The sequence below is a fragment of the Netta rufina genome (assembly GCF_964035555.1).
Source record: "Netta rufina genome assembly, chromosome: 20".
Taxonomy (NCBI): Eukaryota; Metazoa; Chordata; class Aves; order Anseriformes; family Anatidae; genus Netta; species Netta rufina.
The window spans coordinates 7,552,634-7,569,402 of record NC_140144.1 but is presented as its reverse complement, the minus strand read 5'-3'; the positions used below and the strand labels follow the sequence as shown (position 1 = coordinate 7,569,402).

The 16,769-nt window shown below is 35.8% G+C and overlaps 1 protein-coding gene across 1 annotated transcript in view; it reads right to left on the bottom strand.

The window, feature by feature from the left end:
* Window positions 1-16,769, bottom strand: part of AK8 (adenylate kinase 8) — a gene marked incomplete at both ends in the record, with an annotated part of 68,279 nt that overhangs the window by 34,429 nt on the left and 17,081 nt on the right. The window contains 5 exons of the mRNA XM_084298765.1: window positions 6,359-6,448; window positions 9,377-9,508; window positions 12,257-12,457; window positions 12,838-12,909; window positions 14,558-14,639. Coding sequence (XP_084154891.1) covers window positions 6,359-6,448; window positions 9,377-9,508; window positions 12,257-12,457; window positions 12,838-12,909; window positions 14,558-14,639 — 577 coding nt within the window. The remainder of the gene's footprint in view (window positions 1-6,358; window positions 6,449-9,376; window positions 9,509-12,256; window positions 12,458-12,837; window positions 12,910-14,557; window positions 14,640-16,769) is intronic.

Here is a 16,769-nt window from a genome sequence, read left to right as displayed (position 1 = left end):
AACCTACAAAATGTTTTACTCCCTCTTGCAAACCCAGACTCCAGCATCACTACCCCTGTGAATTAAATGCCTAATACCAGCCTATTGATACTCCAGTGACAGTAAGAATAGTGAACAATGCTGCGAAACCAGAAGACTGGCAAAATTTACCTAGGCACAACCATAGCATCCACTGAGTGATCCTCAAAATTGCTCAAAAACAAAAAAACACCTCACTAGCCTCGTAAAATCACACACACTGTATAGATATTTTCTGATCTGGATTCAAGGTGTTGTGTGTGTGTGTGTGTGTGTGTGTTTTAATCGTAAATGGGATGGTCTTTAAAGGTACCTTTGCAGACCGAGTCTCCCCAGTTTCACTGCAGCCCTGAATACCTGGCAACCAGAAGTGACAATTTGATTGTTTGCATGTTGTGCAGAGTAAAGAAAAGATATTCCAGAATTTCAAATAAAGGAAATGGGGGGCTCTAATTTATCATATTGTAGTGATTCAACACATTAGAAAAAGAAGTAAAATTTGGGAAAGATGACAACTTACTGTCTACCTTCCTTCATGTAAAACTTTCTATTCTACAACCTTGCATATTTTATTAAAATGTGGACACCTAAAACAGAAAAAAACATATATATTTAAATTTTATTTTGTTCTCTTGACCACCAATTTTCTCCTAGTAGGAAAAAAGTCTGCTACCTATTTTCCATAAAAAAAACCTTTGTAGCAGTCCCAGAGGAAAAGTCAAAAGTTTGACTTGAAAAACGGAGCTACTTCAAAAGCATTGTCAAACAGAGGTGAAGGTTTCTTAAAAATGCATAAATTAAAGTATGGTATATTCATAAATATGTCTGTAACTTTACATAGTATATTTGTGATTGAGGTGCATATATAGATGAAAATTTGCTATCATTATAAAACTAACTTAAAGTAGAAAATCAATTTGTTTATTAGCTACTGTTTGGACTCTGTGTGCATACGTACGTGTGTGTGTGCATGTGTGTGAAAAATGAAAGAAAAATGGAGAGTTTTTTTCAATAATAAAAAGGGAGTTGCACTGCAGGGCCCCTAAAGCTTGTGAAAAATTAAACTCGACGGATTCAAACTGTCCTATTTCCACTTCAAAAGAGAAGAGGCACTGAGCTCTTCCCAACTTATCTTCAAACGCCCAGCACCCTAGAAAGTTTCTTTAAAAAAAATAAAGTCTCTAGTTCCCCCAAGCACTGTACCCGTTACTGTAGCTGCTGTCTCTCCCTCTTCTAATTATACCCATGTGAGTCTATTAATCAACTTGTAAATTATTTAGAGAGCCATGCGCTGTCTTCAGCTAGTACAAACACACTGCATGCAAAGACTTGCTGAAAACCAATGGAGCTCCCAAAGGGTCTCTCTCCAATGTTCAGACAGCTTGCAGCTCGCCAGTACAGCGCTGTTAAAAACAAGAAATAACACTAAGCTTACCTCCTCAGATATAAAGATTTACTCAGCCTTTCAACTCTGAAACTCTTTGCAAGTTTTTAAACAAAGAGGAAGCTGCTCTATTGTCAAATCTTTACTTCACACTTAGTGATGAGAATATTAATTTGATGTCAAAAAAAACCACAAACCAACCCACAAGTGCTTTCAGTGAGACTGTGATCACAATCACCAGGGGACCCCAACTTTCAGAGGCTACACCAAAAAGCACCCCTTTAAAACCATTCCCATTTAAAATAGGTGGGAAAATCCACATTTGTACAGTAATAGTTTTTATTAGAAAATAGTAGAAATTATGGAATTCCAGATTTTACCCCCCACATGAAGACTGCCATTGGGGACAGCTTCAGATATTACTACTTAAAAAATAGAAAAAGGAAGGGGAAAAACAACACAGATTGTGTGTGTTCAGCTCTAACAGGCTGCAAACAGTGCAACGTTATCTGTCTTCCATGAATCAGCTCTCTTTACTACCTGAATGTTCATTTTGGTGGGAAAAAAAAACATTACCCAAACTAATAGCAGTTTTCCCAGCTGAAAAGCAGAATCTTACTGTTTCAGGATTGTTGTTTTTTTTTTTTTTTTTTTTTTTTTCTTCCTGTACTTCATGCTGTTGTCCTGTCATTTCATTTTTTCTTGGCTTCATTTACTGCAGCCTTGCAAACATATATTAATTAGCAGTGATCACTCCATGCTATTTCACCACAAAGACATGTAAAATTGAACAGATAGAATGGTATGCAAATTTCTTTTCAACTGACCGACACCAAAATGCTTTTGCTTCTATTTTCATTAATAAAATGCAAGCATCTCAAGGGGTAAGCACCAGGGACATTTTAAAAACAAACAAGCAAACAAACAAAAAAGATACGCTTTCTGCATTTTTTTTTTGGTCTTCTCAGGTATCAAATTCTGGCAGACATCTTTAACAAGGTGAACGTAGACACTGCAGATGGAACATTAAATTAATACGTGCCCATGTTCTAGATGAGATCAGTCCAGAATGCAGGCTAGCCTTCCTCAGAATTACAGCAATCTAGATACACAAATTCTGCATAGAGGTCCTCATCAAGCCAGTGGGGCCTGTGTCTGGGCTATGTACGCATGCAGCATTTGTCCTGAATTACTCGAAGGGGAGGACCAGTCTGCAAAACAGTCTTTTCACTGCATTTCAGTAGGAATCAGACTGAGTGAATTAATTTATGTGAGTTGTCTTGCTGCCTGCAGAAGGGTCATTGCCTGGGAAAGGTCGCTGAGGTCGCCTCTTACTCCAAATGTTAGTCTTCCTGGGCTGCCCAAGCAAACGGTGTGTGCTAAATTCAGCTTTATTGACCGAGATTTAAACTAACTGCAGTTAGGGACCAGAAAACTGGTATCAGATTCCAGGGCTGTTAATTTTCTGCCCAGAGTATATTTAGCAGTAATTGCCCACTATGCAGTGAAAACCACAATATATTAAAGGAAAGTCAGTAAATTTCAGATCAGTTGTCCAAGGAAGAAATCTGTGTTTATGACAGACAGAAAGCAGTCGGCTTGCTGAACTTTTAACTGGGAACACATTTTAAAATATCTAGTGTGCACCAACTGTAGGCTAGGATGTTCTGGGAATTAAAAATTTAATGGGCTCAAAAACGTCTGTGCTACCTTCATTAAGCAAAATAAATCACCATACTAAAAATGGGAAATTTTGTAAAGCAAGAGCTAAGGTCTTCATGAGAAAACGAACACTAGAAAATACAGAAAACGGGAATGCACTGAGTTGCCTTCTGGGGTGAATAATAGAATTGTCTGGGCTGTTCTTGAAATACATGTACTATACATGAAGCAGCAGTACAGGAAGAAAACAATACACAGAATGTTTGTGAATCCCAAAAACAAGAAAAGATCTGAGTTAGTCAACCAGAACTAGAACAGAATAGTCTGTGCACAGCCTCAGTAACTCAGTAATGAGTTAGATCTGAATAAGCTAGTTTTTGAGCCTTTTTATGACACCATGACGTGCCCTGTTGGCATATCTTGAATGACTAATTGTACGCAATCAGTTGTGTCCACAGGAAAGGAAACCACACTGAAATCAGTCCCCAGAGCAAGCATTTTAAGAATATATGAGGCATGCCTCTAGATTTTATGGCACTAGTTTGATTTTGACTAGCAATGATTTAAGCGCCACATTTCTTGTGGTCTATCTTTGTTTCAAGGGTATTCCGCGATGCTACCGCTTCCATGATTCCTTGCCCAAAGGAAGTATTAAGGTTACTTGGCACATAACTAGAAAAGCAACTAAAATTTTGAAGTTCTAATTGCTTTCACAGTTATAACACTGCAAAAGTCTGTATTTGTCCTGAATTACTGTTATTGGCTAAACTGATTAATAAAATGTGATTTTTTTGAATGTAGTCAGTAATACCGCAAGAATCTTGCCTCTGTATTAACCTGGCTGTGACTCTACAGTAAGGATTCTTTGCCCATCTTTCCTTCTCAGTACACTGTTCTTTCATTTTCTCCAAGGCTCTTGTGAGGGTATTAGTGAATTCTTGTTAGTGTTTACTATTGTAAATTCATTCTTTGTTATTCCTGGGAGAAGAGGATTAGCAAAATGACAGAACTTATTATTTCTGGCATTGTTACAGAATATTTATTTTTATTTATCCATTAATTTTGTAGTATGTCTCACCACATAAAATATATGTGCATAGAACAAAAACAATGAGACTTTTTTTTAGCACAATGCACAGAAATATAGTTATGACTCCCATTAACATGCAGAAGCACTATACAGATTTATCCTTGCGTGTTATATTAAAAAATTCATCTAAATCTGAGATAATTTCTAATTTGGAGGAAGAAAGGAATTACAACTTCAATTTCATTTTCCTGAAACAAAAGCAGCTCCTTTGGACTGAGGATGTGCATATTTTTAGGACTAGCTAAACATTACCATCTGTACAATTATTTTACTCTACTGGGAATGCTTTTGATATCTCCTTCAAGGAACTTCAGTGGTTAAGATGAACTTCATAAAATACATACAGAGCATTTTAGCAAAGAAAGCTCTTAAAAGACTCATCTTTGAATATGCAGATCATCCAAACTCCCATTTCGACCATAACTGAAATCTAGAGAGGGAGATATTTACAGTGGCAGTCCTCTACTCCATAGGGATGAGAATAAAGTGAAATTACACTGTACACATAAGATTCTGAAATTAATGGATACCATCAAAAAGGCACGGGTCCAGAGCTTAAGATGCTCTCCATATGCGAGTTTGACTGCATACAAAAGTAGCCACATTCAGATCAGTTGGACTACACACATACAGAAGATATTTCCATGCCTGGGATACATCGCAATTAACAAAGGCTAAGATTGCTTGCTTTTGAGCTCAATGGGCATTCTGGTTAGTTGAGCTGGTTAGTAGATTTCTAAATCTGAAATTCTCACCTAGAAAGGGCAGCCATGAGCCATTAATTCATGAGCAAAAGAAACTGGCAGTTGCTCACAGCCCATTACCCATTGATGTCTCTGCCTATGTTACAGAGGACCCAGGTCCTCTGTTTTAGGCTGCAGAGATTCATGATTTCCATTCCCACAGTCCCCACATCAGTTCCTAGTCTCGCAATATGGTGGCTGCCACAAAATATTAACGCATTGAACTAGCTGTATTACTGTATTAAGAATAAGTGCAATCATTCTCTAGAGATGAAGTTTAGAGATAAAATGTATTACCTTGTGGTTTGATGGAGGGATAGAATACCCAAAGCTGCAGGCTGCCAAAGGTCTTTTTGAAATGCTTAGAAAAGTACTGAATCTCTTGGTATGGTATCAAGGGAACCTCAGTTAATTTTATAGGCTCATGTTTCAGATCTGTGTAATTCAGTTGCAGAATTAAGCTATCATGAAAAAAAAAAAAAAAAAAAAAAAAGACTTTCGAGCTTTTCACCTCACCAAATGGCTTTTCTTGCCAAAATGAAGAAATGAAGATTTCTCTTTGTCCAGCATATTTGCTCAAAATTCCATTAATACTGAAGCTTAACTGAGATTTCTCAATTTTCAGCAAGATCATCTCCCTGTATTAGTTTCGTCAGTGGCCTGTTGCCAGAAATAGGACTAAAAGTTCCCATTCCAGGCCATTGTAATATGGCAAAATAAACATGCTTGAACCCTACTGAAATATGACCTATCCTTTAGAACTATAGCTCTTTTTTGATTTTGAATATCCACCATAGAGAACTACCTTTGTGCAAAACAAGTAACAAACACATAAGTTTAAGTTGTTGTCCTAAGGTGCTTACAGTATTTATGATTTATCTGAAGTCACTTGCAGAGCCATCCAAAACCAAAATATACTTAGATATTCTTTGTGGTACTCCCCTCCTACAACCAAAAAGGCTGATAAAAATGAATTACACAAAACTTTATTTTTGAGTTAAAAATACTTGTGTGAAACTGGATGAATCTGCAGTAGCATTCTGCAAGTCAAAATCTCTATATAAAAGTATGTAGTCTTTATTACAGAGCTCTTGGAATTGAAATAAAAATGAAACATAATACTGTGCTTCAAAAAGCAGTTTAAACATTTTTAAATCATACGTCTATATCAGAATTCTGGTTTTGATTTAGAGATAAAAACCATGGAATTGAAATTTTGGGATGTGTACAAAAACACTGAATTTAACTGGAACGGTGAACTATTTGAAGATATTGAAGAGATTAAAAATCTAACTTATGTTACATAGTGCAAATAAGTCACATCTAATTGAAGGAATTAAACAACTTCCAGATAAATCTGATGCAATTCAGATTACAATCTGTGCAAGAAAAATTCACTCACGATGTATCTTTTCCCACAAATTTGTAACCACAGTTTAATGAGACAACAACGTGCCCTACCTGGGTATCCATTGTCAATATAAGGCTTAACGAGTTCTCCAAGTTTTGTCTTGTCTGCAACAGCTTCCTTTAGCAGTAGCCCACAGCAAACTAAGAAGAAGGAAGAACAAAAAGACACGAGGTTAAATTTTAAAAAGGAAGCAACAAAGAAAAAGAAAAAAATACAGAAGCTGCATACTGGAATAAGGTCACTGAATAAAATAAAAGTTGTAGGTTTTTGGGGGTTGTTGTTAGGATTTTTTTTCTTTTTTTTGGCCAAGCAGAGCAAAAAGCAAAGACTGAGCAGGGGAGAATACTGAATAAAAAAGAATACATTTGGCAAAGATCATATTAAAAACAGAGATAGAAAGAAAGATACTAATGAAATATGTTACTGAAATAGTAACTCAAGGGATTGCTGGTGTTTTTTCACTTTTTATAAAGTTATAATTACTGAATAAAGTTACACCTGCTGAACAGCATCTGAACTGCACTGCTGGAGGTGCAGAATAATACGCAGTTCAAGGAAGTGACTCACCGGATCATTTAATGATCATGCAAGAATTATATTTAAAAAACTGTGCTAATGCAATATTATCATTGACATCAAATACACAGAACACCAGGAGATGCAGATCTAAAGTTCTAGTCAGGACTGGAGAACAGGAAATACTGCTCCTTTGGGATTGTATAACACTTTTTGACCAAAGTTATTGAGTCTTGCTGCCCCCTGTGAGTTCACGTTACCTCATTTTACAGGGAGGAAACTAAGGCATGCTGAAGTTGCATGACATCACAGCATGTCCTAACTCCAGCTCATTTTTAGTTAATATTAGATAATAGTCACCATATATTATTACCTGACCTTTCAAATAACAATCCTAAATCAATTCTGCCCTTTCTGAAATCAATACCACCACCGTCAATGGCACCGCAGACTTAATGGCAAAAAGCAAGCCTTTTTATCTGTTTTATCACCATTAAGGACACTGTTTGGCAAACATGAATAAGAATACAGGGACGTTTTTGTACAAAGTTCATTAAATTTATGTTTAAGTGACAAGAAATGAACACAAATTTTAACAGTTACCAGTTGTCCTGGAGAAGCAAATTGATATGCACAGCATAACGTGTAAAAAAGTAACAGAAATTCAGTGCACAGACTACAGTTTAAGACAACAGATACATATATGCTTAAATTCAATCCAATTTATGAGAATATTTAAACACAGGATTAAATTTTTAAGCCTGTGCTTTAGTCCCAGTGGCCTAATTGGGAATTAAGTGTGTGCTAAGTACTCTTCTGAAAACTCATGGTCTTCTGACTTTGTTTTAAATAAGTAATTTTTATATTTGGTTTACAGTGTACTTACAATAAAATTCAACAGATGGGTGAAGCAGTAGTAATGGTATTTAGTAAAAAGAACTGCAACTCTCTTATATAGCAGCTATTTAAAAAATGCAAATTTTGACCTAGTTGAAAACACTGAATCAAACTTGCAGTTTTAGAAATAAAGTTCAGAAAATAGTATTCAGAAACAAAAGAACAGTAATTTTTCAATGCACTGAGACAGGTTTTATTTTAATTACGCCAACTACATAATTATTAAAAATACAGCTTCAAATAAATCTAATATTCTATTTTTAATATGTAATGATAAGATACAACAGTAAAATACCTGATAGTGATAATAAAATAACTGACACGCATTTTATCAGTTTTATTTGTACTTCTCAATATTTTAGTATAGATTTTAAAATCAAGTAAATTTACCTTTTTCAAGTTCACTGGATAGCCATGTAGTCATATTTATGTGTGTTTTTTGTTTTTTTTTTTTGAAACTTTAAAATAGTCATAGTGATTTAAAATACCAAAATACTAAACCTAGACTAAACCTGCCAACCAATAGGCTGACAGTTTCATAGCTCTTTCCATGTGTTTAGTGGAAACACACATATCTACAATCTAGCCACCAGCTGGAATGACAATATGGAAAGCCCATGGCATTTTCTGAAGGTTCAGGTTTGAACCTGAAGAAATTTCTTTCTTTTTTTGAGGATATCTACAAAACTGGTAGTTGAGACCATTACAGCTCTGATCTTGAAGTTATTATTTACACTGAAAGCCAAATCCAAGGTCACTGAAATCTTTTGTTTGACTTCACCAGGTGCTCAAGGAAGACACCAGCAAACTGGCACATCTCTATGGACAACTGAGTTCCACTAATTAAAGAATGCCTCCAACATGAAAACCTACTACCTACCTAATTCTGTTTTGTTGCTTGCTTTTTTTTTTTTTTTTTTTTTTTTCTCCCCTTCCTCATTTGGCATACGCTGAAATAATACTAATGAGACAAACAAACTTGCATTCACTTAACAAAGAGGATATGACTAAACAGCGAATTTTAGACACGTCAGACATTTGTTTAAAATGATTTATGGCTACTCCAATATTAGATGATGTTATAGAACATGGACACATATTGCATTAATCCTGTCATCTAGCTATGTATTTGTATCACAGTACATTTTAATACTAGCAAGTTAACCATGAACAAGCCTCAAATGCAATTTTCTGAAAGAAAGAGAACGTACTTCTCGATAATTGCTTCCTTTTCTAATATATTACTTCATATGCACAGAACCTGCATCTTCATCAAAGTTCAGAGCAAATTCTATTTTAAAACAAGTGCCCCAATTTTGGTCACACAGCTGCAACTACAGTGATATTACTCATGATCCACTGATCCACTGAAGAATTCATGACACTACAAGAACCTAACACACAAAAAATACTGAGGTAAAGGGTATAAAAAATGATGACTAAAAAAATGTTAGAGCTGGTTTGTCACAGAATGTATGCTCTATTGGTTTATATTTCTTCATTGAAGTATTTTTCAGTTCCCTCAAAAATTTGACATCCATAACAATGGGCAGAGAAATTTTATGAGCGAGTAGGAAAGACAGACAGCAAAAGATAAATGATCAAAAAGAGAGAAAGGGGGAATTGAGCAAAGTACATATTTACTGAGAACTTACTGTTGACAACACCGTATTTCTGAGCTATTAGTGCTGCCTGCAGGCTCTTCCCACTGCCTGGGGGTCCACAAAAGAGAATACGTGGTGTAAAGGGAGCGGCTGATCGGTGCCGTGTTTGGACATAGGTAAGAGCTAGAACATGACAGAAAGGCAAGAAATACAATTTATATCCCATTTCTTTTTAAAAAATAATATAAACATTGAACAACTTTTCTCTCATTTTATAAGGTCATAATTATTATCATCATTTATTTTACAAATAAAACATCTAGAGAATCCAACCAAAACCAGGACTCTGATAAAACTGTCATGTCAGCAACTTACACTGAGGCACTTTAGAAATCTTACTATCATTATGCTCCCATACGTTCTTTCATCAGTAGATGTCAAATCATTTTAAAGAGCGAATTCAATTAATAATTGCTCTTTTACCATGTTGTTTTTAGCAGAAGTCATTTTTGCTTGTTAGGTACAATTTGACCATGCAAATTATAGAGGAATATAATTACATTTAATATTTTCTGCAGTTTCTGAACAAATATTTAGCTGTAAAAACTCAGGATGTTAACTTAATATGACATTTATCCAGCACTGTTTGTGATTAAGACTCCTGATTACATTATTATAGACCAGTAGCATATCATGTCACAACACGATATGGCATTGACAACACATTATTGAACATGATTTTATTTGTTTGTCCATCACTCTTGCATAACATGTAAAGGCTATTTGAGCTCTGATTCGAGTATGTTCGCTGGACATTATTCTTTCTTCTGCGTATAAAATATTACATTAATCAATCTAGAGACTGCAAGAGCCTTGGAAAGACCACAGGATATGTAAAATACAATCATTATTCCTGCATTATAGAGACCTGAACTTTGTTGCAGTCTGAAAATAGAATGTGATAGACACCAAGAAGCTACAGGACACTGTGGACAAATTAGAATTGTATTTGGACACAGCAAGTCTTACTCCCTGTGTCCTTTTTCTGGCTAAAAATACCAGTAAAAAGAGCAGCTCAAGCTTTCCATGGACCATAGTTTCAAATGTAAAGGCTAAGCTCCCTGCCACTGTGTCTTGACTGCCATTCCTACCCATGTTTAAAAGCAGCATGGGCACACCTACACATACTTTAATTTCCTCTGTAATTGCAGCGGATACAGCTAAGTGTTAGCCCAGACATCTTCAATTCAAATAAAAGAGTCTATAGACTAAAGAGTACGTGTAATAAAATGGTATTTTAGTCTAACAAATAGGATGGTCTTAGACATTAATGTTTGCATTAATCATATTCCTATATTAACAAAAAAAAAAAAAAAAAAAAAAAAGGATTGATGAAGAACATCATAAGGATAAGTATTTTAACTACCGTGCTTAATGTATTGCTGCATACCACCTATTTTTTCTAAGGACCCTCTGCTACACTTCCGTATCATCATAATATCATCATAAAATCTTTCTTTAATAAAGCAGCAGCTCCAGGAAACTCCAGCTTCACTATTTCTAGATAGAGAATCTAGGGTATTGAGAAACTGACTCAAACTGCAAGCATATAGGATCATACACATCTCTTTCTCCTGCACCACAAGCTGTACCTGGGTAATGAATCTGATGTCACATATCCTAGCATACGTTAGGAGTAAATCCATTAAAATTTAGTTTACAAAATTTTATAGCTGCATGAAATAATCCATTAAAATCCCAATACTGCTGAGAACTGATTTTTAAATCTTTGTCTGTAGTAAAAAAATATTTTAAAACCCTGGAAAGTCATAACAGAAAATAGTGCATTTGCTGCATAACGTATGAATAAAAACAAGTATCAGCTAACCAAGGAGTGCTCTAGATATTCTGAACATTTTCCATAACCCTGTGTATTGAAAAGCAGAAACATTACAGGCAAAGCACCCTGCTTACAAATGATGCTTAATTTGCAGTAAATAACCAAGTTAATTAGGAGTAATGATCCCCTAGACAGTCTCCACATCTAATTATTCTTAAAAAAAAAAATCTGGCTGCTTGATGCACTACGGAAAAAAAGATCTAGAGAGGATTTTTTCATTCCAATTTTCAATTTATCTCACTACATTATTAATTAATAATAATTAATATTCAGGCACTCACATTTTTATTTACAATTCAAGGCATGAATTCTTTATGAATGATGATATGAACTTTTAAATTTAATTAAGTAATTTAGAGGTAATTAATGTGTAAATTCATAATATAAACTTCCTACTTGTTTATTTTAAAAGTGCAGCACTTGTCAGTAAAAAAAAGACCTTTTTGAGATGCAAAATTACTGGGATATAACAGATCATCTACAGACTGACAGCTACAAAGTACATTATCAATTGGTCTTTCTGGCAGTTTCCTTATTTTCTTCTTGAAGAATCAACATTAGAAGTCAGACTGCATTAAAGTCAAGCACAGGCAAACAAGAATTGTTGAACAGAAAAGCTATGAGTGCAAGCAGCTTTTAAATAATGAAATGTTACCAGCTTTGAACTACTCCTATTTCTTATCAGACTTGTGGGAGGTACTAGTCCTTTGGGGGATTAGCAGTTGAGCCACAATGCAACCTTCAAGAAATGACTCTCGCAAAAGTAACCGTGACATTTTCTCTACCGAGTCAGCTGTTCCTTGGAAGGACAGTGGAACTAAGACTTTCCAGTTATCTGCTCTTACTCTAGTCCTGTAAAAATAATTATAAGAAACAGCCCAAACTATGTATTAAAGAGAACAAAACTTAGCTGGGAGCCATCTGTGTTGGCTAAACGTAATCCTAATCCTATGAACTGCCTCTAACAGCTAGGAGCTACCTTTCAGATATGAGTTTATCAACTACCATTTACCATAAATATACAAATTTACCTTGTGATATGACATCCATGCAAGGCTGATCTGCATTGACTGATTTCAAAACTTTTTGATAGATCTGGAACACCCCAGGGAAGTTTCTGTGATATTCCAGCAGTTTCTTTGACATCTCCTGCTCAGAAAGATCTTCTGGTTTCACCAAACGTTGTTGTATCACTGGATCACTTGGCCAGTCAAAGGTCGTATGGTACACCTCTAGAAGAGAGAGGGTGATTAGGATCTATGAGGATGATTTAATAGGTCTTGCTCAGCTCCAGCAGGTTTCCTATACAAAATCAAGGTCTGTGTTTAAGCTTCAGATTGTGGCACAAGTGATAATCTGTGCACTACCCTTGTTGAGGCTATAGCCTGCTGTTTACAGACTCAATAGCGAGCTTTAACTTTTTGCATATTTTATTGGTACAGAAAATAATGCAATGTCAACACATTTTTTTTTCCAGAACTGTTTATACTTAGAATTATAAATTCCTACTTGTTTTTAAAATAATGGTATTATAATGCTGGTATTATAATGCTTCTGGGACCAAGCAACACTCCAGTTTCTAGTGGAGAACAGGAAGAAACAAATACTGCACCTTCTGTGAAGGGATCGAGCCTCTTCCCACTGTTCCGCTCAATCAGCACAGTGTCTGCAGCATAGAGCACAACTAGACCCCCCCCCCAAAAAAAAAAAAGAAAAGAAAGAAAACAAAAAAGCATAGCTCGTTAGTTGTTATATTTCTTGTAGCTATTTTAATGTATCCTAGTTTTAAAGATGAATGGATGCATTTCAAACACATTTGTCTCCATTTGTCTCATTATTCTCCTTTACCAATATTCTACTTGCAAATACTTAATTCCACTTTTAATCAGAGTTTTTCCTCTGTCTCCTAAACAGAACAGTGGGAAAAAATACACATTAATAATACCCCAGTACCCATGACTGCTGGATGTCCCAGCCATCCATATCAATTAACAAGGCTCTCCCTCACTTACATCGTATCTGGAACCAAGGACAGAAGCACTGGTAGATCACTTGGTACTCATTCTCTTCTATACCACAAGTAATTACTTTTCACCCAGCTACTTTGGTAATGAAACTGGTGAAACTTATTTTTGGATAACCTCCCAGAAAAGTGTTCAAACTTGATTAGAAAGCATCAAAAGATGGAGAATCTGTCAGTTCCCTGGGTTGCTTTTGGCTAATCATCCTCACAGTTAAATGCTGTAATTTAATTACTGTTTTCAGTGCATTTTATTACAGATTTCAAACCAGTTCTTCTTATGACTTTCTGCACTGTATCAAATATCACTTTCAGACACTTTTCTCCCTATTAAGGTACTCATACACAGTAAATCTCATCTCCTCTCAATCTTCTTTTTGATTAACTAGACAGACTGAGCTTTAAGATTCTCATTCAGGTCTTGGTTGCACAGATATAATTGTGAGCAAAACTTGACTTCAAATGTTATTAGCTATATTAAAAATACATGCAAGTACTAGACATTAAACATTTTTGCCTAGCTCTATTGCAGTGATTCTGAATTCTTCATTAACAGTCAAATCTCATCCAAATCAAATCCAAAGTGACAATTCATCAAGTTCGCTAACATTCTGGCAAGTTCACTACCCACTGGCAAGCTCTACATTTCTCACTTCACCCTGTAGTCCACATAATTATCATCATTTCTTACATTCTGAGTAGGTTCTCTATATTAATTTGGGACAACTGCCTGTTCTAGGTGGCAAGGGCAGCTGTCAAGGTCTTATCTACCAGTGCTTTGCCAGTAAAGAAATGCTCCTCACAAATCAAGTTATAATCCATCCACACTAAAAGGTCAAGTTTAAAATCATGACTGCTCCACTTTGCAGTTTGCTAAGTTTGTACTCCCTAATTCAACAAAAGAATGATTTTTATTTAGGGGATGTGGAAATGGTTTTGGTCTGAGAATCACTAAGGAGATTTAGAGATTGATTTAGAGATCTAGAGATTGAAGTCAGAAAAAATGTGGACCCACATCTCGTACAGAAGCAAAGCTACATTCAGCTGCTTGAAGATACTTGCTGGAGTTGTCCTGAATTTACAGAACCCTATTGTGTAGGAATACAGAGGTTTATGCATAAAAGACAGGATTTAAAATCTTTCAGGTTACCTCAAGGTTTTCAGTGAATCTGAACCATATAGAAATATCATTCTGCTGTCTCATGACTCTGTCTTCAATATAGGTATTGAATTTATTGAGAATGTTTGGGGAAAAACACTTCCAGGCTTTCACCTTCTGGTCACAATCACACATAAACCTTGCACTGCTTACCAACATGCCTAGGAATGATGCCAGATGATTGCAGCATCCACGCCTGTTCCTGATTTTCAGGGAAGCCTTCCAAAATCCAACCCTGTTGAACAAAAACATGAAAATATTATCGGTGCTGATAGAGAAAATACAAAACGTAGCACTAAATATTGGTGCTATTTGCACAAAAAACGCCTCGTTCTGATCTCACAATGTGACGATGTTTGTTATGGGTGCTTGCGATAGAAGAAAGAAAACATGGAGCACTGATGTTTTTATGAAGTGGCATGCAGTAACACCACTGCCACAGTGCAATGGGCATTTATGTATTGTAACAATGATTTATTTTTGCGTGTTTCAGTCTTAAAAAAGAAACTTCTCTTTTGAATAAAAACAATTCAAAACAATTTCTACAGTTTTGAAATATTCAAAAGGATACCAGCCCACACTGTGTATAAAAAAGAGGCTAAACAAATTTAAAGACAGATTTAATGCCAAGAACACTGAGGAAAATATGCACGCTTTCATTATTTTCTTAAATTATACAGGAAAACTCACAGTAATGGAACCAGCGTTCCCAAAGCTAATGAAGCAACAGAGCAAAAGAAAGGAAAAAGAAAAAAGAGCCTTTTGCTCCCTTAAGTCCTTGTTATAGCCAGCTAAGTGTTGGATTGAGCATCTTTAAAAAAACATTTACAGATCTGTGAAATACTGTAGAAGAGCTGCAGCCTCACTCAGTTTCTGCATGATGCAGTGTTTGAGATCTAATCCACTTCCCAGTCTCAAGTCTGAATCTTCTAAACTTTCTCTAATTTTTCTATTATTCGCTTAACTACACGTGTCCTTGTCACTACCTCATCTTTCCCTAATAATTTTGTGATACTACAATAAATCTGAAAACTATCTTTGTCCTGAAATAAATAAGATACTTTAATATTGCATTAGCTAGCAATCATTATCATCTCCCACATATTTCTGAAGTTCTGTCAGTATGGGGTCCAAAGATTTTCGAAGTATTTCCGCATATCTCCATGTCTTCTGTGGGAGGAAATTGGGACATTCCAATTATATAAGAAAATAGAGTAGACTACTTAAAATTCTTTAATTAGCCTGGTTTCGGGAACATGTCATCCTGCTGATATCTGTAGAATACAAGAGACTTAAGAAACTGCAAGCCATTTTTGCCACTCCCAGTGTTTGCTCTATCGAATTAGAATGAACTGCTGTCTAAGGTCACGCAGGTGCTAAGAAATCAATTTATCCCTTGGGACTTGCAGGAGGCAAGGCTGCACAATATTTTTAGCAGTATGCTAGGAACTTCAGCGCTAGTTCTGAATATATTGTGTTTGTACAACATATATATAGGCCCACATCCTTTTCTAGGGAGAAATGGCATCAGAGGTTGGAAGCCAATAAATCTATGCCTATTTACACAGACTACAAATCTGACTCATTTTCTTCACTCCAAGTGCAATACTTTTGGAAACTAAACAAAAGAAAAAAATCACAAAACCACCACACCACAAAGCCATTCCTTCTGATGTCACTACAGCTTATTGCTCAAAATCAAATACTGAGCAACAGGCAGTAAATACAGATTCTTTTTAACAACGTCAGCTTCAAGATGCTCATACACAAATTTCAAAGGTCCTTAATGCAGGCAATAAGGAATTTTATAAAGAAAAGTTTTTGCAGTATAATAAAGCATAGCTCAATAAATAGCTTCCTGCCTGCATTTCAATGCATTAAGCAAATGCATAATAAACACACGCTACAAAAATAGTTAGCATTTTGGATCTTATTTCCAAAGGTCTCTGAGTTCCAGGGTATCAGTCAGTCCCTAATTAGAATACATTATCCATCTACTTGACACTTCAGTGAAATGTCTATTCCACCACAGAGCTGCAGCTTTGTTCAGAACAGGTTTATTGATATTCTGCTGCATTCCCTCTCCATACCCCCAGTGGCTTGGTTCTGTTTTATCACACATCAAAAAGGCCGTATGCTCAGGGCACCCCATGCACAGCTCAGAGCTGGAGGTCTGAACAGCTGCAAGTAGTATGGTATCACAGGAGGGACAAGCTCCAAGCAGATGTCACAGATAAAAAAAAAAAAAAAAAAAAAAAAAAAGAGTAAAAAGGAGTGTGGCTTGGGAACTAGCAAGAGGAAGCAACACACAGCAGAGCAAGACCTGACTTAAAATATGCCTATCATGCTTTATGCAAACACTGGT